General features: G+C 43.2%; 1 protein-coding gene across 1 annotated transcript in view; it reads left to right on the plus strand.

The window, feature by feature from the left end:
• The first annotated feature begins 16,578 nt into the window (after positions 1-16,578).
• Positions 16,579-24,775, plus strand: part of SAMD5 (sterile alpha motif domain containing 5) — a 54,106-nt gene continuing 45,909 nt past the window's right edge. The window contains exon 1 of the mRNA XM_079939955.1: positions 16,579-17,295. Within this exon, the coding sequence (XP_079796081.1) occupies positions 16,831-17,295 (465 nt within the window). The 5' untranslated portion in view covers positions 16,579-16,830. The remainder of the gene's footprint in view (positions 17,296-24,775) is intronic.

Genomic DNA, 24,775 nt, shown 5'->3' on the forward strand with positions numbered 1-24,775 from the left:
AACTTTGAAAAGGAAGAACGAAATTGGGGGATTTATACTACCTGAATTCAAGACTTGCTGTAAAGCAACAGTAAAGGCAGTTTGGTACTGGCATAGATATAGATATATAAGTCAATGGAATAGAATAGATAGTTCAGAAATAGATTCACACGTAATTGACCAATTGGTTTTCTTTTTTGGTTTTTTTTTTTTTTTTGCGGTACGCGGGCCTCTCACTGTTGTGGCCTCTCCCGTTGCGGAGCACAGGCTCTGGACGCGCAGGCTCAGCGGCCAAGGCTCACGGGCCCAGTCGCTCTGCGGCATGTGGGATCTTCCCGGACAGCGGCACAAACCCGTGTCCCCTGCATCGGCAGGCGGACTCTCAACCACTGTGCCACCAAGGAAGCCCTCTTTTTCTTTTTAATATAAACATATCTTTATTTGCCCTCAATATTATTTTTATTGAGTTATAACTGACATACAACATTATATCAGTTTCAGATGTACAACATGATGATTCAATATTTGTACGTATTATGAAATGATCACTACAATACATCTAGTTAACATCCACAGCATACATAGTTGCAGAACATTTTCTTTTGTTGAGAACATTTAAGACGTGCCCTCTTAGCAACTTGTAAATATGCAATATGCAAATATGCAATACATATGCAATATAAATATGCATATGTAAATATGCAGTATTATCAACTATGGTTGTCATGCTATACATTACATCCCCTAGATTTATTTACTTATTTTATAACTGGAAGTTTGTACCTTTTGACCCCCTTTGCCCACTCCCCTGCCTCTCATCTCTGACAACCACTAATCGGTTCTCTGTATGAATGAGCTTGTTGGTTTTCGTATTTGTTCTTAGTTTTCACATATAAGTAAGATCGTATGGTATTTGTCTTTCTCTCTCTGACTTACTTTGCATAATGCCCTCTAGGTGCCCAACTGATTTTCAACAAAGATGCCATAGAGAAAGGATAATCTTTTCAATAAATGGTATTGGCAAAGCTGATTATTTATATATAAAAATGATGAACTTTGACCTTTACCTCAGACCACATACAAAAATTAACTTGAAATGGATCATAGATCCAAGTGTAAAAGTGACAACGACAAAACTTCTAGAAGAAAATGGAGGAGAAAACCTTAATGACTTTACATTTTGCAAAAATTTCTTAAAGAAAACACAGAAAGTATGAACCCTGAAAGAACAAGTTGATAAACTGGACATAATTTAAGGATTTTGTCCTTCAAAAGACAATGTGAAGAAAATGAAAAGGCAAACCACATACTGAGAGAAATTATTTGCAAAGCATATATCTGATAAAAAAAAATCTATGCAAATTCATAAAGAACCCTTGCTACTCAATATTAAAACAACTTTGATAACATAAAACAGGCAAAAAGTTGACACTTCACCAAAGATAAAATTACCAGATATAAGTACAAGAAAAGATGGTCAATGTCATTAGTTATTAGAGAAATGCAAATTAAAGCCGCAGTGAGATATCACTGCATATAAAATTGAATCGCTAAAATGAAAGGAACTGACTGACAAACGTTGTAGAACATGAGTAGCAAATCAGGCTCTCCTCCATCACCAGTGGGATATAAAGGCATATGGTCACTTTAGAAGGCAGTTCCTTATGGTCGCTATATGACCCAGCAATCCCCTTCCAGGTATTTATCCAAAAAGAAATGAAAGCATAGCATCAATCCACACAGAGATTTGTGCTCAAATGTTCACCGCAGCAATATTCATGAAAACCAGGAATTGGAAAGAACCCAAAACGTCCATCAATCGTTAAATGGACAAATGGAGGTACATTCTTAATGATAAAGTACTACTCAATAATAAAAAGGCACTAATTACAGGTTCACACCACATGGCTGAATCTCAACACATTTTGCTAAGTGAAAGAAGTCACACACAGAAGACCACATAGCTTGAATTCCATTCATAAGAAATTTTACTAAAGGCAGAATCCATGATACAAAACATATCAGTGGTTGCCTGGAGCTGGGATAGGAGTAGGGATTGACTGCAAAGGGGAAAGAGGAACTTCTGGGGGTGAGAGAAATGTTCTGTATCTTTTTTTTTTTTTGCGGTACACGGGCCTCTCACTGTTGTGGCCTCTCCTATTGCAGAGCACAGGCTCCAGACACGCAGGCTCAGTGGCCATGGCTCACGGGCCCAGCCGCTCCGCGGCATGTGGGATCTTCCTGGACCGGGGCACGAACCCGCGTCCCTTGAATTGGCAGGCAGACTCTCTACTACTGCGCCACCAGGGAAGCACCGCTCTGTGTATTTTTTTAAAAAGGCACAACCCTGCGTCTTTCTACCACACACTAACATTGACACCATTTGCTTCAAAGAAATCTACCCTTACCTACAAATTCCTTAAGGAACTAGGAGATACATAGACATAAGTCCCTGTAAAGATACATAATTTATCATTTTGTTCTTACTTATCATCTAGTATTTTCTTCATGGAATTTCCATTTTAATGGACACCCTAGGTATTTTGTCAAAAAAATTTAAACACTTTTTTTCCATTAATCTCACAGAACTTCTTGGAGAACATAGTTCTAAAGATCTTCTATTTCGATGTCTTCAGAAAAAGTCTACTTTTGCTTTTATATTTTATAAATCTTTCATGGTGACTTTTGTAAATTATTCCCACCTTCCTTCTACCAATCCAAAGCATAATCTTTCAGAATTTAAGGAAAAACATATTTGCCTTAAGTCATTTTCCATTATTTCTAGGTATAGAATTAAATTAATGCAATAAAATTTAAAGAAGAAACTCTTCCATTCATGTAGCTTTTATACTCATTTCTTTTATTTCCTTTGTACCTGAAATTTATGTCTTTTTGTGCTCACAGTGACTTGTAAATCGTCTTTTCCCATCTACACCACTGAACTCAGGCCCTGGAAAAAGGGTTTTGAGTCCTGATTTCCTTTCCTGCAGCATTTTCAGGGCGGTAGGTTATGCTAAGGTAATTTCAATTAGAATGTAAATTGGGTAATCTGGAATTCTATCAAGTATAGTCATTCTTTCCTCTTCTCTCTAATATCAAGTTTAGTACTTCTTTCACTAGCACAATAACTGATGCTCATCATTATACCCCCAAGGTACCACGCTGTCCTCTGAATCAAGAAGGTTTCCAGTATAGTTTTATTAGGTGTACTCATCCTTTAAAAATGTATAATCTTATGTAATAAAGTTTTTTGTTAGTCAGATTATTTGATTAACTAACTCAATTCTTTCTTTGCTTTATGCAGGATAACAGAAAAGACTGTCAAACTTCTAAGTTTGTTTGTTGGATTGTTTCAGGTTTCCATTTCCTATGTGTAAATCCTCTCTTGCATTGTATTCTGGGTTTTTTTTCTAAGTCAAGGTTTGGTTAAAGTGAATCCTTTGCCAGCTCTGCACATGCACTGGAGCAGCTCCATGCTGCTGAAGGATAGTATACAATCCTGCTGACTGGCCTCATTCAGTTTATGACCATAAGCTGCAAATACGACCCCAGGGTTACCGACATCCCTGCTATATGTCTCTAGTCGATTCAGTCTCCCACTCCCTAGGATGGCTGTTTCTACACCACCTCATACCTGCATGGCTTCCTCCTCTTTCTCATCAGATGACCTTGCCTTCGGTCATCAATCAGAACAGAACTTCCACATCCTCCCATCCCCACATCTACTCATCTATCTGTGTCTGTCCCCACAGACTTGCTCTCCCACCTGTTAGAAACAAAACGAACCAGCTGGGCTCCTACCCGAGGCCAGAGCCTCCACGCATGCCCCCATTCCATCCCCTCCCAGCCGCACAGGGGCTCTGTTCCTGCATCACCTGTTCCCCCCTCTTCCTGGATCCTTCCCTTCTGCAGCCCCACATACAGAAATTTCTCTTGTTACTAAAAAAAGACCTTCCTTTACTTCTCTAGCCCTCACCCCATTTTTCTGATCCCTTATGGCTACACTCCCTGTACTGTTACCTCCACTTTCTCCCCTCAGTCTCTCTTGAGCCCACCCCTGGGCTGAGACTGTTCTGGGCAAGGCCAAAAACCGACCTCCCTGCTCTCGATCCAAAGTCAGTGTGGATCCCTCGGCAGCAATGGACGCAGTTGCTCGTTGCCTTCTTGGAGTGGCTTTATTCACAGGTCCCGTCCCCACCTCACGGCCTGATCCTTCTGCTTCTCTCCTGTGCTTCTTCAGAGTGCCTTCCAGATGCTCCACATCGCGGTGCCCTAAATTTTCATCGCTTGCCTGCTTTAATCTAATCTCACTTCATCCTGTGACTTTAAATACCAACTACATGCTGAAATGGCCAAGTTTATACTTCTGCCCTACTGTTCTCCCCTAGCTGCAGACACCCCTTGACGACTCCACTTAGATAACTTTTAGGCGTCTGAAACTTGATATGTCTGAATGGGGACTCTTGCTTCCTTTCTATCCCCACTCCCCAAATCACTCCTGTCTCTCCATTATAATAGAATATGGCGACCCCGTCCCTCAGTTGCTCATGCCAAACATTTAGGAGTCAACCTTGGTTTCTCTCTTTTTCACAGTCCACACCCAGCAAGCTCTACTAGTGTAATGGCATTCTTTGGGGATACGGCAGGGTTGAGTTCCAGACTACCACAATAAAGCGAATATCAAAATAAAGGGAGTCACACGAATTTGGGGGTTTCCCAGTGCATATAACAGTTTTGTTTACACTACACTGTAGTCTGTTAAGTGTGCAATAGCATTATGCTTTAAAGACAATGTACATATCTTAATTAAAAGATAACGCTGTTGGAGAAATGGTACTGATAGACTTACTCAGAGCAGGGTTGCCACAGACCTTCAATTTGTAAAAAACGCAGTATCTGTGAAACTCAATAAACAAGACGAAGCACAATAAAGCGAGGTATGCCTGTATCAGACATTCTGAATGCTTCTCACCGCGTTTGCCACTATAGGTGCCAAGTCCAAGACCTTGCTAGACCTACTAAGGTAGCTTTCTAAGTGGTCTCACTGCTTGTATGCTTGGTCCCTGTGGTCTCTCCTCCATGAAGCAGCCAGAATAGTCCTGTTAAATTACGAATGAGCTCACGTTCCCCTGCCAGGAATCTGAAGAGATGGTTTTCTATCACACTTGGAACAAGCTCCAACGCCCTCAGGGTGATTCGGCCCTGCCCCCCTCTCTGATTCCAATTGTTCCAACTCTCCCTCACTCTACTTTTCTCCACAGCACAGGCCTTCTTACTTCTCCCCAAATGCACCACGCTTGGTGCTGCCTCAGTACCTTTGCATTTGCTGTTCCCTCTACCCAGAACATTCCTTCCCCCAGGTATTTCATGACATTTATTCTTCCTTCTAGACTTTATTTTTCTTAATATTTTTTATCTTCATCTGAAATGATACAGTTATTTATTTAAGCCCTAGGAGGAAAGAAACTGTCTCTCTTGGGCACTGCTGTATCTCCACTCTTAGAACAGTACTTGAAACATGACAGGCACTCAATAAATATTAAATGACAAAGAACTCATCAGTGACATACGCTATTTTCCAATTTTTTGGTTCTGTTTCCACCCTACTAACGCAATAGCCATTGATCATATTCTTTATATAGATATTTTTTTCACAGTTCTAGTTCTAACCATCTGCAACTCCGGCCTCTACATAATCTCTCTGATCTCTGTCATTGGCAATCGCACCTCCTGTTCTAATTACGGTAGGCCACCTTGTGCCCATCTACAGGGTTGCAAGCCATCCCACAGAACAGTGTGGAGTTCGCATCGCCTATATATTTGTTTAACTTGTTATTACGAAAATTTGAAAACAGGTACAATAGTAAAGAAAATAATATAATGAACCCTATTTAATATAACCCAGCTTCAATAATTAACTCAAGGTTAGGCTTGTTTCGTGTATTACAACCTCTTACTTCTCCAAATTACTCTGGAGCAAATCCCAGGCATTACATATTTCACCTGCAAAAATTGCATCTCTATGGAATTGCTACATTAAAAAAAAAAAAGAAAGAAAACACACATAACTACAATATTGGTATCACCCCCGCCAAATGATCAATTTCTTAATATCGACAAATATTTAGTCAGTATTTACATTTTTCTCATTTTCTTATAACAGTATTTAACAATGTCTGTTCAAATCACGTTCCAGGAAAAGTCCATATTTTAAAATTGTTTGATCTGCCTTTTGTTTCTCTTGTCAAAGTCTCTGTCTCCCAATTCCTCTCCGCACCCACACCCTGACTTTGTCATTTTTGTTCAAGAAAAATGGTGCTTTTTTTGTACTCTCCTTTAGTCTGGATTTTGCTGATTGCATCTCCCACATGTTCATCTGTTGTATTCCCTATAAGTTGGTAGTTGCTCATAGAACTTTGTTCAGAGTCAGGTTCAATATAACTTCTGGCAAGACTTCTTCATAGGTAGTGTCTACTTCCAATGGAAGTAATAATAATGTCTGGATGTCTCTCTTTTAGTGATGCTGTCAGCCACTGACATACTACTAAGATCAGCAGTTATCAAGCTTTTTGCCTTATGAGTACATTACACTCAAAAATTATTGAGGATCCCGCAGAGCTTTTGCTTTTGTGGATTTTATCTACTGGTATTTACTATATTAAAAATTAAAACTGAGAAAACTTTAAAATATTTATTTGTTTAAAATAACAATAATAAAACATTATATGTTAACATAAATAGCATATTTTATGGGAGAAACTATATTTTCCAAAATAAAAAATTCACAAGAAGAAGAGCATTGTTTTACATTTTTACAAATCTCTTTACCGTCTGGTTTGATGGAATAGAAGAGCACTGGATTTCTCTTTCTGCTTCTGTATTCAATCTGTCGCAATATGTTGCTTTAATTGAAGTGCATAAAAAAATCCATCTTCACAAAGATGTGTTGTTAGACGTGGAAGAATTATTTTAATACCCTTTTCGGATAACCGTAGATATTCTCCTTGGACACTATATAGAACCTTGATGAATGGTAGTTTTCTAAAGGTTAGTTGTAGTGTGAAATCTAAAACCATGTCAGTGGACTTTTCCTATTCAATTAAGAATAGGTTTATCTTCCTATTTGAATGGATCTCTCACCAGGCATGATGTTGTGACAATATTTGGAAAATATACTGATATATGTAGAACTTCCAAATGTGGACATATTTCATTATTCAATATCAAAAAACCACATTTATTAATAACCATTGATTATTTTTTAAAAATCTGTAGGTGTTGGGAAGCTGTCAAGCTCATGGTGGCAAACTCAAGTTTTCCCAAATTCAGATTTTTATTGGAAAATTTGAATTTTACCACTGGCAACAGATACTGTCAGTTGTTTACTTGACGTGTCAGTGTCACTTCATTCATTTTCAGGACAATACCTGCCAATACCCAAATCTGAATAACCATAATTTTTCTGTCAATCATTCCTTGAAGTGAAAATTATGTTCCGTGGAAAAAGCAGTTAGTTCAGGGGCAACTCAATCACACAAGTGATTTTTAAGGAGATGACCACCAGAGGTCAGTAGACAGCATAAAGGCTTTATGGGTATTTCTACCTTCTTTTAACATGAAAAAAAAATTTTTTTTTTTGTAATCGGTCAAGATTTAATACAATTAATTACTTTTACTGCTTCATTAGGAAATTCTGAGGTGAAATTGCCTTGTTTTTGTCTTGCAGTGTGTGTTGGTAGAAATACAACAGCTGCTAGTAAGGTGGTTTGTGCCACAACCTTGACAGGTATTGAGGCCCCAGCAGTTTTGCCCACCATTACTTTTGTACCATTATTGTAAAAGTTAACACAGGGGAAAAGGCCAATAATGTCTTCATAGTTCCATGAATATAATATTGAACTTGTGGTCTCCCTAAAAGCTTCTTAGGGATTCCTATTTTGAAGTCTACTGGTAGATATATTACTTTAATAGGAGTCGCATTAGTGACATTTTAATTTTCATAGCTGGGATGCTTCTATGAAGAAATTTCTCCTCATCAATGATTTTGTTTCCTGAGTTACAAATCATATAGGAAAAGCAGGAAAAATGCTTGATTCATTCTCTTCAGGTACCCGTCTTTAAAATAATGAAGTGGTTCTCTAATATCCTCTAAAGGTTACCAAGTAGGGTCTTATTAAAATAACATAGGAACTTATGAGTTTAAACATATTTGATCAGTTTTCATTCATTACACTTATGATCCTAATTGATAATGCTCAAATTATTCCATCTTTGTCTGGTGGGAACTTGTTCAGGTTGGTGCCTGAGCCCTTTGGCATGTCTAGCAGTCTTTGATAGATACCTTGTCTTCTGCTATGACAACATTTTCCAGACTAATCTTGTTCATTTCCTTCCCCAAACCTGGAACCGGGCATTTTTTTAAGGAAATAGTTCCCTTTAGTGGGAAATAGTATTTGAGATCAGAATTTGGGTTCTAGAGGTCTCATTACTATTGGGTCAATCATTTTTTCTAAACCTTTTTGTAGACAAAGCTAAGAAAAGGGGTTTTTTTAAGATAAAATATATTATGAGTTCATATTATTTCAAATTAAAATTTAGGACTACGGAGTTTTATTTTTAACTCATTGATCTTACAACTCTAGCTCCTTTTCAATCGTGCTTTCAAAAATCTTGGATCTCAACATCACCAACAATTATTATTTGATTTATACCACATTATACATGTAACAATGTCTTCGTAACAATCCAAATACTATTAACAACAGTCTCATTAGTAAACAAATAGTTTACTATTTGTTGTTGTTGTTCTTTTTTCCTTAGGGTGATCCCATCGGGTTTGTATGGTCAAATTGCCCTTTTAAGTCCCTTAGATAGCTCCTCTCTGTGAGGTTATGCCACTACAGGGCAAATAGGTTTCTTTGTTTTGTTTTATTTCTAATTTGGGGAGGTTGATTTTAAAATTTAATTTAATTTTATGATTATTTAAAACATTTTCATTGTTCCACAGCCAAATCGACAAAATATGTTTAAAAAAAAAAATCTAGGTCCTAGCCCCATCTCTTCCACCCTATGCCATCTATCTCTTTTTGAATAATCATTTCTCAAATTGTAGGACATATATTCACACCTCCTCCTCCTTAAATTAAGTATAGAGTACTAAATGTAAGTATTGAATACTTTCCTCCATCTTGCTTTTTTTTTTTTCAAATAGTGGTATAGCCTGGAGCTCACTCCATGCTCATGTACAGAGGGAGTCCTCATTCCTTTTAACAGTTGCCAAGTACTTCACTGTGTCGTTTAACCATAGCTTATTCCATCAGTCCCTCATTGATGGACATTTGGGCTGGTGCCAATATTTAGCTATTACAAAAAGAACTGTGATTAACAGTCTTATGCATACTTAAACAAGTTTTAAAAAATTTTTTGCTAGTATATCTTTGGGATAGATTCGCAGAAGTGGGAATGCGAAATTGAAGGATCAATGAACATGAAACTTGCTGGCTATCACCAAATCCCCCTCTATAGGTGTTATGCTGATTATTTGTTCATTTTTTCTCATCTCTCTACCCACCATTTCATCCTCCACTTTGAGATGCAGGTGCTGGGACTCAGCACTCCACCTTTCTGCTTTACCCTGCTAAGTTCTGGCAAAAGTGTGCTAGACGTAGGCTGCAAAGCAGGAAAAAGAATGAGGGACTTTCTGCTTTGTTCCCTCTTCCTGTCAGAGTCACCCCTGCAATGGCGTTTCATCCAGTAGGGACAGGTCACGGTTTCCAGTTTTCTACACTCTTAGAACCCTCCCTAAGATTTCAGCCCCAGCTAGTAAGCAGCCTTCCTTAGAAACCTCAGCTCTGCAGGGGGACCTCCTTGGAACTCCTGAGGTACCTCTACCAGCCAGATGGTGTTCCTTCCTCAGAAGTCTGACCCCAGCTCCATGGGGTCCTTCCTCCTAACCAATCAGGTAGCACACATTTCTCAGAATTCTGGGTCCCCGCTCAGCAGGGCTCCTTCTTGAAGTTTTTATATTCTAATAATTCCAACCTCTTTCCTTTGTTCCCTCAATTTTTAAGGATAAATAGCTACTTCCTAAAGTTACTACATCTGGTATACTGCAGGGTTTACTTTTTGTCTTTTAGATTCAATACTTGGTTAAATTCTCTTTCAAATAAATAGATACTGTTTTATTTTTCTGAGTCTGAGCAACGCAGAGGTTGTACCATTTTGCCTTTTTATTCTCAATTTTGAGAATGTTTGTTTCTCTGCGGTCTTGCCAACTGAGTTTGTTGCTAAACTTTTGTTTTTTGCTAATCTGATAGGTAAGTGGTGGTCTCTCAGTATATTTTGAAAGTGAATTTCTTTTATCTTGAGGAAGGTAGAGAATGGTTTCAGATGAATATCCATTTGCATTTTTACTGGGAACTCTGGCCAATTTTCGTTTAGGTCTATTGCCTTTTTTCCTCTTCTATTTTGAGATGCTTTTTTTGGTATTAGCTTTTCCAATCCTTGATTGTCACATAAGTTCTAAATGTTTTCCCAGAGGGTGTCATTTGCCTTTTTTACTTTGCTAAGGGCAGTTTCAATTTTAATTTTATTTGTTTGCCATGCAAAGGCTTTTTATATTTATGTAATCAAAGGCATCAATCTTTTTTCCCATTGCTCCTAGAAGTGGATTCAAAATTAAGAAAGTCTTCCCTACTCCCAAGTTACCCATATTTTCTTTTAGTATGTATATCGTTTCACCTTTATCTTTAAATTGTTGATTCATCTGGAATTTATCCTGATGTACAGTATAAGGAATGTATCATTTATACTTTTTCTGGGCAGGACCCTGAAGACCCCGCTCTCCTCGCTCATGAAACCAGCAAGTCCTCGGAAGTCAGGACACATTGGCGGAGAGCATGCTGCCAAGACCGTGGCCATGGTCCAAGCTGTGAGGGTCTGGGATCACTCGGACAAGACAGATGAACAACACCAAGAGTCTGAAATTTGGCTTTGGTGAAACTGATAGGCTGAAAAGTTTTAAAGATGTATTCAAAACATCTACTATTCCCGGGTTTGTCCAACACACTTCTAGGAACAGGGCTTTGCTGGTTTAAGAATCTGGTGCTGCACTCAGATAGGATGTTAACACACCCATAAATGAGGTCTGAGTTTGCCTATGTATATCCAAAGTGACCTCAAAGGTCACAGACAGTCCACCTGCCTCTCTCTAAAGCTGGAAAAGGAACAAGGCCTAAGGTTTCCATAGGAGCCCCAATTACTGCAGATTTCCTATAAGTTAAGGGTTCAAGAGTTTTAGAGTGTATATTTCAATAGCAAATTTGAACCAAATAAGGAGGAAGAAAGATTTGAAAACAAACACATCAAATTACTTTGTCTCAAAAGAGACCACCTACAACCTCTCACTCACGGGAGCCAAATAGATCTCAGGAAGTAACCTCACCAAACCATTTGTCCTAACACCTGAATGGAAATGAACTGTTAGATGGGAACAGCTAGTATGTGTTCAGTTTTGACACCTGGTCATAAATGGAATGATTTCATTTTTGTGATTAGGTAGATAACTTGCACTTGTCTGAAATAGTTTTTATCAATATCATTTCACTTGTATGAGATTATGTAACCTAACTTTCAGGTGGTAAGTTAACTTTGCTGATTTAGATTAAAAAAAAAAAGGTACTCCTAAGAGCTGCCTATCATTTAACAAAATACTTCACCTACCATCTTTACTTTAGGAAACACTGAACTAATCAATCCTTTCCTTCTCTTCTTGAGTGAATTTTAAAATACAGCATGTTTCGGGCTTACCAGAGATAAGAGCATAGATTTATTATTTTTTTAATGGATCTCATTTTATTTTCTATCACTATTAGTCTCTTGCTTGGCTTTTTCTGTTAGTGATCTCCAGGTCTCTGACTTTTTTGAACTTTTTTTTTTTTTTACCCTTTGTTCCTTCCTTAAAGAAAGAAAGGCCTGTTATAATAGAAATGAATAATCTAATGGAATCCTGCTGCTACTCCCTACTGCTTCGTGTCTCTCCTTCTTTCATATACGTGTTGTCACACACAAGTATAATGTATACAGCTCAGACATATTAACAGGTGCCCCCGCCCAGCCTGCCCCCAATTAAGTTGCCAACCCAACGTCTGACTCGCAGCCACCAGAGAACACATTGCCTATTACATCACTCAAGTTCATTATTCTCCTTTCTCCCTATGGCATCCGCTCCTCCTAGATGCTTTTTAGCTCATAGTTTAAACAGAGGCAAGACATATTCTGCATTTTAAGATTAATATTATATATCCTTAACTTCTACAAGCCTAGACACAATGGGGACTGATGTTTAATAGATGTTAAGGGAAATTAATTTTTACACACCCTACATGCAAACAATTTATTCCAAAAAAAATGGTATGAAACCTTAAGTGGCACCTAGAAAATTTCAAAACAAATTGTTTTTCACTCTATATCCTTAGATCAGGTTACAGAGTCTGAGCAAAGTAGAAAAGCTGTCTTTTGAGATTTAGAATTTAAAACTTGAATATAATTATCATTAATTTATTACACTGAGTATCAACAGGTATTTTGCCATAGTTATTACCGTTACAGAACAGTTCTCAAAGAATGCCTACAAAGAAACGTTGTCTACCACCTATTTTCCCATTAATTTTCATCAGGCAAGGAGTCCTCTCTGCAAAAAAAATCTGGCTCCAAACATATTAAATAATAATCAGCATCATAAATGTTTTGAACATTTTTATAAAAAGAAAAAGATTCTAATAAAGCAATACCACTTGAAAATACTTGTAAAATTATAGGTACTCGACAATGTGTGTTGAGTAAATTAATTTGGTGTTCCAAGGCTGTGCCTAGAAGCATAATAGCCACTTGTTTTTTTAAAATACATTTCTGTCTGGATGTAAAATAGTTTAATTACACATTTTGGCTAGTGTAAAGATTCATGGAATTTGAATAATTAATTAAAGATAGAAGAAAATATCACCTTTGTAATCTTCTTAATTCATGAACTCACATACAAAAAACTATGGGTTTATTCTCTACATACTTAGAATGCTGAAATCTCTCCAGTTCCAATTAATGAAGGAAATCTCATCTCTTTTTGCCTCAGTGCCTGGCACTGAAATGCCTACTTAATAAACGTTTGATGAGTAAATGAATGTTTTTGACAGTAGCCAGGCGCTTACAGCAAAAAATGAGGTAACGCAGTGCATTGTGAAGAACATAGGAGGAAACAGATCTGGGTTCCTGTCCTAGATCTGTCACAAACTAGCGGTGTGACCTTAGGTAAGTAATTTGACCTTCCTGAGCTTCAACTTCCTTCATGTAAATATGGATGTTTGAGATGATCTTGAATGGCCTTCTAGCTCCAAAACACTACAGTTCTAAATCTTAAAACTGCCTGTTGTACTTTGGACTTTAGCCTTGTGTCTCTCCCTCCTGTTTAGCCTATAAAACTTTTGTATTTGCGATTATATGTAGTTGCCTCTGGAACTAAATCTATTAAGAGGTTCAGTATGCTAAGGCAAAGCAGAAGAAAGATAGTAGCCTTGAGGGCTCACAAATAAAAGACTTGAGCAAGTGTAGGAAATAAGAGAAGTAGAAGGGAAAAAGTGTCTCAGTAGTTCAGACTAGTGAAGTCTCCACATAGCAGGCTTTCTCTACAGGTAACAGTAAGTTTTATTTATGACTGATTAACAGCGATTGATTTATAAAAGCCTTCCCTTTCAAAGGGAGTACCAGGATGCTTTATTTCCTAATTGGATAGTGGCTTTGCACATAAATAAAGGGAGAATCCCAGCCACCGGTTGGGAAGACACTTTGACATGGCAGGTTTCTTCTTGTCTCTGCCCTGATTTACTGTATGACCTTGGACAAGTAGTTTATCTTCCCCCAAACAAGTTTCCGTAATTATAAAACGGAAATACAAATACTTGCTGCCGTCACTGGGGATTAATGATCAAGGTGAGTGTCTTCAAGCTCCCAGAGGGGAAAAAGCTGTATATAACTAAGCAAAGAACCCCTCGGTAACACTGTTGGACTTTTCACACAACTGGGGAAAGAAAAAAGCCACAGCACTAAAAATCCCTGCAGCTTTCAGTTTCACAGTCTAAACACAAAAAGCGCTCCCCTCTTACAACCAGACCAATTTTTCCTGCACGTTACCCAGCACACTCTGGAGACGAGGAAGTTTCCTGGCTGGAAGACAGGCGCTGAATTTATTCCTCCAGGGTCTGGCCCTTGCTCTATCGTGAACAGTGACATCTTTGGGGTGGGGTGGGTGGGCAAATTGGTGTTTCGGTGCCTCCATTTCTTCTTCTGTAAGATGCTGGATAATAATACGGCTTTCCATATATAAGGAGATATGTGTAAGTACCTGGCGTATGGTAAATTACAAATAAATAACCTGCTGTAACTTCTGTTCTTAGCAGCATAGTTCAAACTGCTGGAGTATTTTCCTCCTAAAAGTCAAAGGTCTTTATGAAACAGTGTCGGGGTACAAAGGTAAACCTGCTGTAAACATTTGTATTTTAAAAGGGGGTCGGGGAACTAATATAAAGCCTTGAAGCTCACTTCTTTGGCTGAGTAAGTTTGAGGGTAGGGGTGCTTGAACAACTCGTTAAAATTCGGCCGCGCGATCGCTAGGGGGCACTGTGAGCCTGCTTTGGCGAGAGAGAGACGGCGAGCTGCGCCGGGCGGAAGGGGCTTGGTGCTTTCAGCACCCAAGCGCGCGGGAGAAACGCAACCTAGCATTGCCGGCGACCCTAGGGCGAGCTCCGTCAGGCGTGACCCGGGCGACCCAGCGCGGGTGGGGGACGGGCTACATGCAGCCCCACAGCTCTTCGCGCTCGACTCCCCACGCTCACCAGACTCCTTCCTGGCAGATCCTTCCTGGCAACTGTTCTTAATGTGGTATCCGCGAGTCCGGAGGCTTGGGAACCCGGCCCACCCTCTCCCCCTGCCCCCAGCTATAGGCAATATTTTGGGTGCACCTAGGTGGGTTGTTTTGCTCGCCCAAAGGGCCAAAACTGTCATTTGATTCTTTAAGGGCTCTACGTCCCCAAAGGGGTTCAGCTCTTTTGATTTAGGAAAGAGGACCCCCTCCCTGCCCTGAAGGCTAAATGAGCAGGTCTGGAAACGACACTGACATCATCGTCGAGTCGGGGCTAGCGGCTGGCACGCCCCACGGCGACTCCAGGAAAAGTGTCTAGTTCAGGTCCTGAAATGGGTCAGGTGCGAAGTTGAAACGCCCTTCCGCGAAGAGTGGAGGCAGTGAACCTGCCCCACTGAGTACCTAGACCAAAATTCCCTTAGCTCCAAGAAGAGGTCAACACACTTAAGGAAACTCGGGCGAGGCACTCGGCGGTTCCACCTGCTCCTCGGGTCCCCGCCCCAGGCGCCTGTTCAGGCATTGGGCACGAAAGGGAAAATCGGTAGATGGTGTTCTACCCTAGAGAGAAAGTGTGGCGGGCGGAGGTTGGTGCGTCTCCTCTAACGCGAGCTGGGTGCTGGTGTATCGATGTCCACGCGATCCCGGGGCGGGAGGCGTAAGCTCTGCTCCCCAGGCTCCTGGACTGAACGCCTCGAAGTGTCATCCCTGGGGGTAGAGCACCCGAAGAGGCAGGGCAGAGTGCTGGCGGGGGTGTGTGGGGGACCAGAAAGAAAGCACAGTGGAGACGAGGGTGAGAGAACCCGGCAGAAAGTCGCCGGGGTGGGTGGGGGGGGCGGGGCGGCAGGGAATGCGCCAGCCGAGGGGAAATTTCGTACAACCCGTCCCAAACTTTCGCAGACCCGGGGGCCTAGGAAGGGAGAGCCAGGCAGAAGTACCAGCCTCTCCCGCCGCCCAGAGTGCCCAGCTGCAGCGAGGAGGGGCCGCACGCAGCGCCGGCTGAAACGGGCGGTCCCCGCGTCGCGCCCACCCGCCGAGCCAAAGCGCCGCGGCCGGGCGCCGAGCGGCCGTTCCTGGGAGAAGCCAGAACGCCGGGCTCCGGCCTTGCGCGCGGGCTCCGAGCAAGGGGGATCCAACGCGGATCGGGAAAGAAGGGAAACTTGACCTTCCAGCCTCTCCCAGCCTCTCCCAGCCTGGGGAAGTGCCCGTGGGCGACCGGCGAGCGCGCAGGCTGCAGCCAGAGAGGTTCGGGAAGAAGTGAGCGCAGAGATTTCCACGAGCTAGAGAAAGCGGATTAAAAACAAATGTGAAAAGCAATCCAAGGCATCCGCGGGAGCCCGGCAGTTTAGGAGACACCCCCTCTCCGCTAGGAGGACGACAGTGACTCGCACTAGCGAAGACGAGGCGCTCCTGGGCGGCCGCGGATCTGCGCCGAGGAGCTGCCTCCGCAGCGTGGGGCGCGCGTTCAGACGCCAACGGCGGCGGCCAGAAACTGAGATGCGGCGCGCAGCCCTAGGACGGTCCGGGCTGCGGAAAGTCCTGGGCGGCGCGAGGCGCCGCTGACCCCGCGCGGGTCCGAGGGGTGTGCCCGGGCCCCGCCCTCCTCCGCCCCCTCGCGCGCCCGCCGCGCGCCCCTCCCCTAGGCGCCGGCGGCGGCGGCGGCGGCGGAGAATCTAGGGGCGGCGCGGAGCGGCTCCCCCAGCCGCCAGTGCCTGCGAGCTCCAGGCTGCTTGGGGAATTCACTTTGCCGCTTTTCCGCTTCTCCCTCTTCAGGCTTCTGATGGCTTTCTATCTCCGGCCCTATCCTTTTCTTTAAAAGGAAAACTTCACTGAGATTTTTTTCTTTCCCTTTGGAGGAGAGGATTAAAAGTTCTCAGAACTGGTGCCGGCCGTGCCGCTCGGGCGCTGGGACGCCGTTTGCCGGCGGGGGTTCCAGTCCCACCATGTGCACCAACATAGTTTACGAGTGGCTGAAAGCGCTGCAGCTCCCGCAGTACGCGGAGTCCTTCGTGGATAACGGCTACGATGACCTGGAGGTGTGCAAGCAGATCGGGGACCCGGACCTGGACGCCATCGGGGTGCTGGCGCCCGCGCACCGGCGTCGCATCCTGGAGGCCGTGCGCCGGCTGCGGGAGCAGGACGCCGCCGCCGCCGGCCTCTACTTCACGCTGGAGCCGCAGCCGCCGCCCGCGCCACCCGGGCCGCCTTCGGTCGCCGTCCCCACTCGCCGCCGGGGGGAGCCTTGCGGTGGCCAGGCCCAGGCCCCCCGCGGGGACCCCCGCAGCCTGACGACCGCCCCTCGCGGCAGGGAGCTGGTGAGCTACCCGAAGCTGAAGCTGAAGATCATGATCAGGGATAAGCTCGTCCGCGACGGCATCCACCTGAGCAAGCCCCCGTACTCCCGCAAGGTAAGGAGGCGGCGTGGGCGCGCGGCGGGAGGGACGCGGCCCGGCCGCTCCTGCCCAGGCTTGGCAGCCCGCTTTTCCCAGGAAACGACGGGAGACGAGGAGGCTCTGGGTATTTGGGATTCTCTTCTGGGTTCTTTCTGTGTTCGCTTTTTATTCCTTGCTTCCCGGTGCCACCAACGGTTTATACGACAGGCTCCCTCACCCAGGTGTTACTTCTAAACTAGGACCAAGTGTCCGCGTAGGCTCGGTCAGGAACTGGGTGCGCGGTGCTTCTCCAGGAGCACAGGACAGTCATGATACCCTCCGTGGGAGTGTTTGGGTCTGAAGGTACCAGAAGACTGGTTAAAACCCACATTGTTCTCGACCTTTCTTTTTCTCACCTTTTTGAGAAGCTCCCAAGGGAAATTGGCCGACCCTTTCCTTCAAAGAGTGAGAAATGTTGCCCTGTTGCTCTCAATTCCATAAAGTCGAATCCCAGCTGCAAATTTGAAAAGTGAACGATTGACATGAACAGTCTAGGGGAAAAGTTAACAAAACACAAGTCAGTCCGCTTGGGATAAGTTCCTTCAGCTTAAGTGTAGGGAGGTAATGGGTGCTAAGGACATTGGTGGTAATGGGGTCATTGAGGGCGTGCTGCTGGGTCACCGGTTTGGTTGATTATTAATCCAGATGAGATGAAGCAGGTACAGCTGTGACTTCTAGAAAGCCTGAGTGGATTCTCATGTCGGAAAGGAGAGCACAGCACAAGGAAGTGAGATTTTCCATCACCAGTGAGGACTTCCCTGGGGAGAAGCTGGGAAAGTATGGCAGCCGATCTGTGAGGAAGGCTGAACTGTGGATTTGGGCCTTTAATAATTAACTACGGAAAGTCTTAATTTCTCACAAGAGCTCGGCCACCAGCTGAGTCTGTTCAGTTCAGGCTTCTGCAGCCATCCAGGTAGAGGGTCCTGACTTGAAAGGGAGAAGTAAACAGTATATGTAATCCTCAAGCTTGCCGGGAGTTGCCCAGGAAAAGGAGCACCTCAGCGGGAAAGTCAAGACATAGAGAGAAGCCCAGCGGAGAATGGTGGCAAGGATGCTGTAGCTGGAGGGGAGTAGACACAGCACCGCAGCAGAGACATGCGGGTAATCCAAATGTTGTGTGCGGATAATCCAAATGTTGTGTGCTTGTCTAGGGCACTTGCGTTGCTTTATAGTCCTAAGTTACGGTCATAACGTCTGGATTTAAGGAAGTTCAAGAGAAAACTTTGTAAAATGTAGAAAAATATCTAGGGTAGATGAGAATAGAAGGTTTAATATTATCCATAGGTTATCTTGTAAGACAGGCAACTGAGACAACCTGCTTAAGAGTATAAATTTGTTTTGTATGAGCTATATAAAGAGGGCAAGTCCGGAGGACAGTTTGCCTTAAGTTAAACACATGTTCCAGTTACCCACTCTGACTGTGTTTCTGCTATGTGCCCCAAACAGGGCGATGAAGGGGAGAACACAGTTTTCCCAGGCAGGTAGAGGTGGAGATACGTGTAGTGTGTATACAGTGACTCTGACATCAGTGTAAAATAAAGGCTCGTTCCTGGAGATGGCAGGTCAAAGGAGTTCAAGGCCAGTCAGACTTTTGTGATTACATCCTGGGAAGTGAGGTGGGCTTAGGCTGAGAGAGTGTGAGCTCCTGGGCACCTGGTGAGGGCAGAGGTCAAGTCCTGGCCAGAAAGGGATGCCGGGTACAAGTTCATATCACTAGGGCTTGCTGCTTCTTCAGAAGAGCTGGGTACGGGCCTGGGTGGGTAGAGGAGAGTGTGGGCTGCAGGTGGGGATGATGTAACACATTTTGGTTCTGATGCTTAAAAAGGCCTCGATATCAAAGTCAGAAGCTGAAAAGGATAAGTGGAAGAGGGTTCTAAGGACATGAATGTCTGGGCATTGGCTTTGGACTGCGCATTCCTGCCTAGATCAGTGTGTGAGATGGTAGTGCATTTGAGTCAGTGCAATTTATCGAAGAAAATTTCGACTTACATTGTAGTACTATTTACTTTTGTAAATAATACTTTCTGTCAACTTCTATATAAATCCCATTACAATAATGTTTGATAGTAAAAATATACCCTCATTCACTTTCTACACATATGTCATTTCTCAAAGTGATGAAGAATGAAATGGGGCCAGAAGTGTTTGTGTACCTCCTTCATCGATGCTCCAAGTGGGGACCAAAAAAATGGAGCTGACGAATTTAAGTGTAAAAAAAATTCTGTCACTTCATGTATTTGTTACAAGAAAAACACACACTGAAATAGAAACTAAAATACAATTAATGTACCCCAAACTGAGCATGCACATGTACAGTGCCAGATCATGTTGCTTTTTCTGAATTTGTTGCCTACGTATGCATTGCTTCTTAAATTTTGGATTTTAAATGATCTAAGAAGTTGTTTTCTGCAACAGTGTTAGGACTCTTTTTTTAAAATTAATTAATTAATTAATTTTTGGCTGCATTGGGTCTTTGTTGCTGCACACGGGCTTTCTCTAGCTGCAGTGAGCAGGGGCTACTCTTCGTTGTGGTGCGCGGGCTTCTTATTGCAGTGGCTTCTCTTGTTGCGGAGCCCGGGCTCTAGGCACGCGGGCTTCAGTAGTTGTGTCTCACGGGCTCTAGAGCACAGGCTCAGTAGTTGTGGCGCACAAGTAGTTGTGGGCTTAGTTGCTCTGCGGCATGTGGGATCTTCCCGGACCACGGCTTGAACCCGTGTCCCCTGCATTGGCAGGCGGATTCTTAACCACTGCGCCACCAGGGAAGCCCAGGACTCTTCTTTAAAGTGTGAGCCACTGTTTAATTTCTCCAGATTCCTTGGATCTGTCAGGATCAGAACACAGTGTTCATTCTGTGCATTTGGAATTCTGCTTGTTAGAGAGGCCTCACGTCTCCTTTATAGTCTTTGCATGGCTGATCCTTGTAATTTTTTTGTACTTTGGTGAGAATATTAGATGGTTTGAAAGCGGATTTTATGTAGGGTGATCAAGGCAGGAATAGTGAATCTTTACAGAGGAAAGTAAGTTGAGGAATTTTCCCAGGAATTACTTGAAAGGACTGCAGGATTGTGGTATTTGCCCCAATAACAGTTAATGTTACCGGGAACTGTGCTGCAGTGCTGTGTTCATTGTCTTATCAACAGTTGCCACTTTCCTCTTTTAGGTGAGTTAAAATGTAAGAAAAGTAAGTTTCTCTCTGTACCAAGGCAATCCAGCTTTGGAAAACCAGGAGCTTGGAAAGAGCGCTGCTTGAAATCTAAAAACATTGGATGAATCCCTCTTCTGCTCTGTCCTTAGCTTCTCCGACTGCTGTGATTTCTACCTTAATGAAGTGGGGATATGTTTTCACAAAGTAAGGATTAGGAAAAGCTTTGTGTTCATGTTCTCGATACTTTATCAAGCTTCTCTATGCTGAGGCTCTGCCAGGCTCCAGGTTACTGTGATTGGCAGGATGCAGAAGTCCTGCCTTCAAGGAACTTGGGATCTAGCGGGGAAGACATAAAATGGGATGAACAGCAATGATAAAGTATAGTGATTGCTTCCAACCTAGTTTGCGGGGAGGGAGATCATGGCAGACTTTCTAGAACTGGCCTTTGGTCTGAGAACTGAAGGATGGAGGGTTTAGCCTGAAGGAGAGGAGGGTCCTAAGGGAACAAGTGTTCTAGGTATAGAGAACAGTGTGTGCAAAGGGCCAGAAAGGGAAGAAGTGCAGCAGGGCACCGGGAATTTAAAGGAATTCAGTCTGGCTGGAGCACGGAATGCTTGGAAGAAGTGGCAAGAGATGGCGAGACAGGCAGGGGCTGGTCCTGGACGGCCTTGGAGTAATATGTAGGCGCTGGAGTGTATCTCGAGAGGGGAGCTATTGATGGATCCTGACCAGAGATAGAGGAAATGATTAGGACGAGGTTGCAGTGTCAGGAGAGATTTGCCGGCAGCCTGGACTGCGTGGCGACAGGCTGGGAGGCGCCGTGGAGGTAACTGAGGGGTAGAATTGCTGGGACTGGATGATTGTTTGGACGACAGGGATGAGGGGAGAGAGATTGGGATGACGTGTAGATTTCTGATTTAGGATTGCGATGCCCTTTCCTGAGCAAGGGGCCCAGGAAAAGAGCAAGTTTGGAAACAGAGATGTTGCCTTCAGGTTTAAATATACTGATGCCGGAGGCATATTTGAACATATTTGTCTAGTTGGCAGTTGGAAATACAGTTGTGGAGCAGAGGAGAGATGCTGGGACAAAAGATACAGATTTGGGAGTAGTCTGCACATTGAAGCCACAAATACGAGTGATCTGTAGAGGGAGAAGGGACCAGGACAGAACCTTGGGGAACACCAGGATTTGGGAGATGGGCAGAGGACGAAGAACCTTCGAGGGAGGCAGAAAGGGTGAGTCAGTGGAAGCAGTGACACTTCAAGGAGGAGGGACTGGTCAGGAGGTCAGAGACCGGTCAAGCAGGACGAGAACTAAATGTATCCATGCCATGGGAAGTAGCCGCCATGCCAGTGGGGACCTCTGAAATAGCAGGTTCAAGTGATGGACCAATGAGAGGACGTGGAAACAGGGAGCATAGACAACTTTTGTTTTTAAGATTTAATTTTTTTTAAAGAGCAGTTTTAGGTTCTCAGAAAAATTGAGAGGATGGTCCAGAGAGTTCCTATATACCCCTGTCCCACACATGCATAGTGTTCCTCGCTCCCACCAGAAGTGGGACATTTGTTACAATTGATGAACCTACCTTGATACATTATAATCACCTAAAGTTCATAGCTTACATCAGGCGGTCACTCTTGGTGGTGTGCATTCTTGACTTTGAACAAATGTATAATGAATGACACGTAGCCATCATTATGGTATCGTGCAGAGTATATTCATTGCCCTAAAAGTCCTCTGTGCTCTGCCCATTCATTCTTCTTTTCCCCCAACTCCTGGCAAGCAATGATTTTTTGCTCTCTCCACGGTATTGCCTTTTCTAGAACGTCACATATTTGGAAAGGCTACATAGTATATAACTTTTTCAGATTGGTTTCTTTCACTTGGTGATAGGCATTTATGATTCCTTTGTGTCTTTTCATGGCTTGATAGCTTATTTGTTTTTAGCCCTGAGTAATAGTCCATTGTCTGGATGTACTATACGCAACTTTTTAATGAAGTCAGACTGAGAAAATAGACTAAAGCTATAGCTGGAGGAAGAAGGGAGAATTTGAGTCAAGGGAAGAGTTTTGTGAATTTGTATTTTTTTTTAAGGATGAGAGAAGCTACAGCATGTCTAAGTGTTGGTGGGAGGGAGCCAGAGAGAGGGAGCGGGTGAAGATGTGGGAGAAGGGAGACCACCCAAGAGATCAAGGAGGTGGGAGGGAATTGTGTCCAGAGCACTGGAAAAAAAAGGGGAACACACTTCCAGTGTGTGGGGGGATGCCTTCTCCATGACAGAGGGGCGGAGAGGAAGGGTGGATGAGGAGACTGGGAACTTTGTGGGGATGGCGTTGAAGAGCCCTCATTTCTCTGTCTGCTCACATGATACCAGTGAGGGGGGAGATGGAGAGATCAGAGGTTTACGGAGCGTATTGCGTTAATATACAAATACTAGGTATTATGCATCTGGTGTTTATAGCTATGCCTAAATGTAAACGTTATACAATAATGCTTGTAGGATATATATAGCTCTACGTGAATAGAAAGTACTCTCACCATTCCTATGTTTGCGCTGCAGGTTACAAGCTATGTGATGTTGTATTGCGTCCTGTAAGTTTGTCAGTGCTTGTGCCTGGGGGTTGTGGTAGATGTGGGTTGTATGGGACTGTAAAAGTATCCTGTTTTCTAGCAGACTTGGAAAAGCGGAAGGCAGGCTCTAGGGTAGATGGTGGACGGGGAAGGTGTACAGACTTCTTCACTGAAAAATATCTCCTTGCCACACACTACCAAGTAGAGCTGAGTTAATATAATGTTATTTTAAAAATGCTGTAGGAGTGTTAAGCTTCATTCACGCCTCAGTGTGAATTTAATTACCGTAAGTAATAAGACTCTCATGGTAACAGGGTTATTCATGGATTTTGGGGAGAGATGGCTTGGGATGGAGGTGTTTGGAGAGACAGGTGGCATGAGGGCTTCTGTTTTTTGGGGCCAGGGTGAAGGATATAGAAAGAATATTTAGAAAGGAAAGAGAGGTTGGCAGAGAACATGCTTACGTCCTTTGGAGTTGTGCCTTGGGTCCTGGCAGAAGCTGAAATGACAGTAAATATTCCTTCTCCCAAGAATGTCTCTGCCTTCATGGTGCTAATATCATTGTTTATTTTCAATCTGTTGTTTGACTGATTCATGTAGTACCATGGGAGACATGACAACTTCTACAAACTTATTTTAGAAAATGACTCTTATAACCAAGTTTGTGGATATTAGCAGGCATTGAGCAAACAACATTTGCCAGATGGGTGGCCTGGCTCCTGCCACCCCGTACCTGTCCTTGCTTAGACATTTCAGCCGCCATCATAGTGGTCATGTCTTGGCTGTGTACAGGAAAGCCTGTTGGCCCAGGTCTTACTCCTGATAATAGGGGGATTTGGTAATTAATCAGCAGTAAATTTTTAGTACCAGTGATACGCAGTCATTTCTGCAGGCCTGAGGATACAATAATGAAAATTATTTGTAAAAACTTCAAAAATTAGATTTTCAAAATTCGGTTGGAATGTTCAAAACTGTCACCTGGTAGTGAGAGATTGACATATATACTATTGATACTGTGTATAAAATAGATAACTAGTGAGAACCTACTGTATAGCACAGGGACCTCTACTCAGTGCTCTGTGGTGATCTAAATGGGAAGGAAATCCAAAAAAGAGGGGATATATGTGTATATATATATATATATATATATGAATGTATGTATAACTGACCCACTTTGCTGTACAGTAGAAACTAACACAACATTGTAAAGCAAATATACTGCAATGAAAATTTTTTTAAAAAGGAAGATTAAGGGCTTCCCTGGTGGCGCAGTGGTTGAGAGTCCGCCTGCCGATGCAGGGGACACGGGTTCATGCCCGGCCTGGGAAGATCTCACATGCCGTGGAGCGGCTAGGCCCGTGAGCCATGGCCGCTGAGCCTGCGCGTCCGGAGCCTGTGCTCCACGACAGGAGAGGCCACAGCAGTGAGAGGCCCGCGTACCGCAAAAAAAAAAAAAAAAAAGGAAGCTAAAAAAGGAGCAAAAAAAAGAGAGAGGTTAAGCAACCTGCCCAAGGTCATACAACTTGCCCAAGGTCACACTCTTAACTACTGCCTCTGTGGATGGGAAGAAAAATACAGCTATTCCTTCTTGGTACGTATTATTATTTTCATATTTTTATTAAAATTAAAAAGGTCAAAAAAAAAAGAAAGCTCTTTTCTCTGCACTGGCATCTCCAGTCTTAAAGAGGTCTCAGTTGTGCTCATTCTTCCTTCTTCACTCTTCAGTGAGGAAAAGATGC

The sequence above is a fragment of the Stenella coeruleoalba genome (genome assembly GCF_951394435.1).
Source record: "Stenella coeruleoalba genome assembly, chromosome: 12".
Taxonomy (NCBI): Eukaryota; Metazoa; Chordata; class Mammalia; order Artiodactyla; family Delphinidae; genus Stenella; species Stenella coeruleoalba.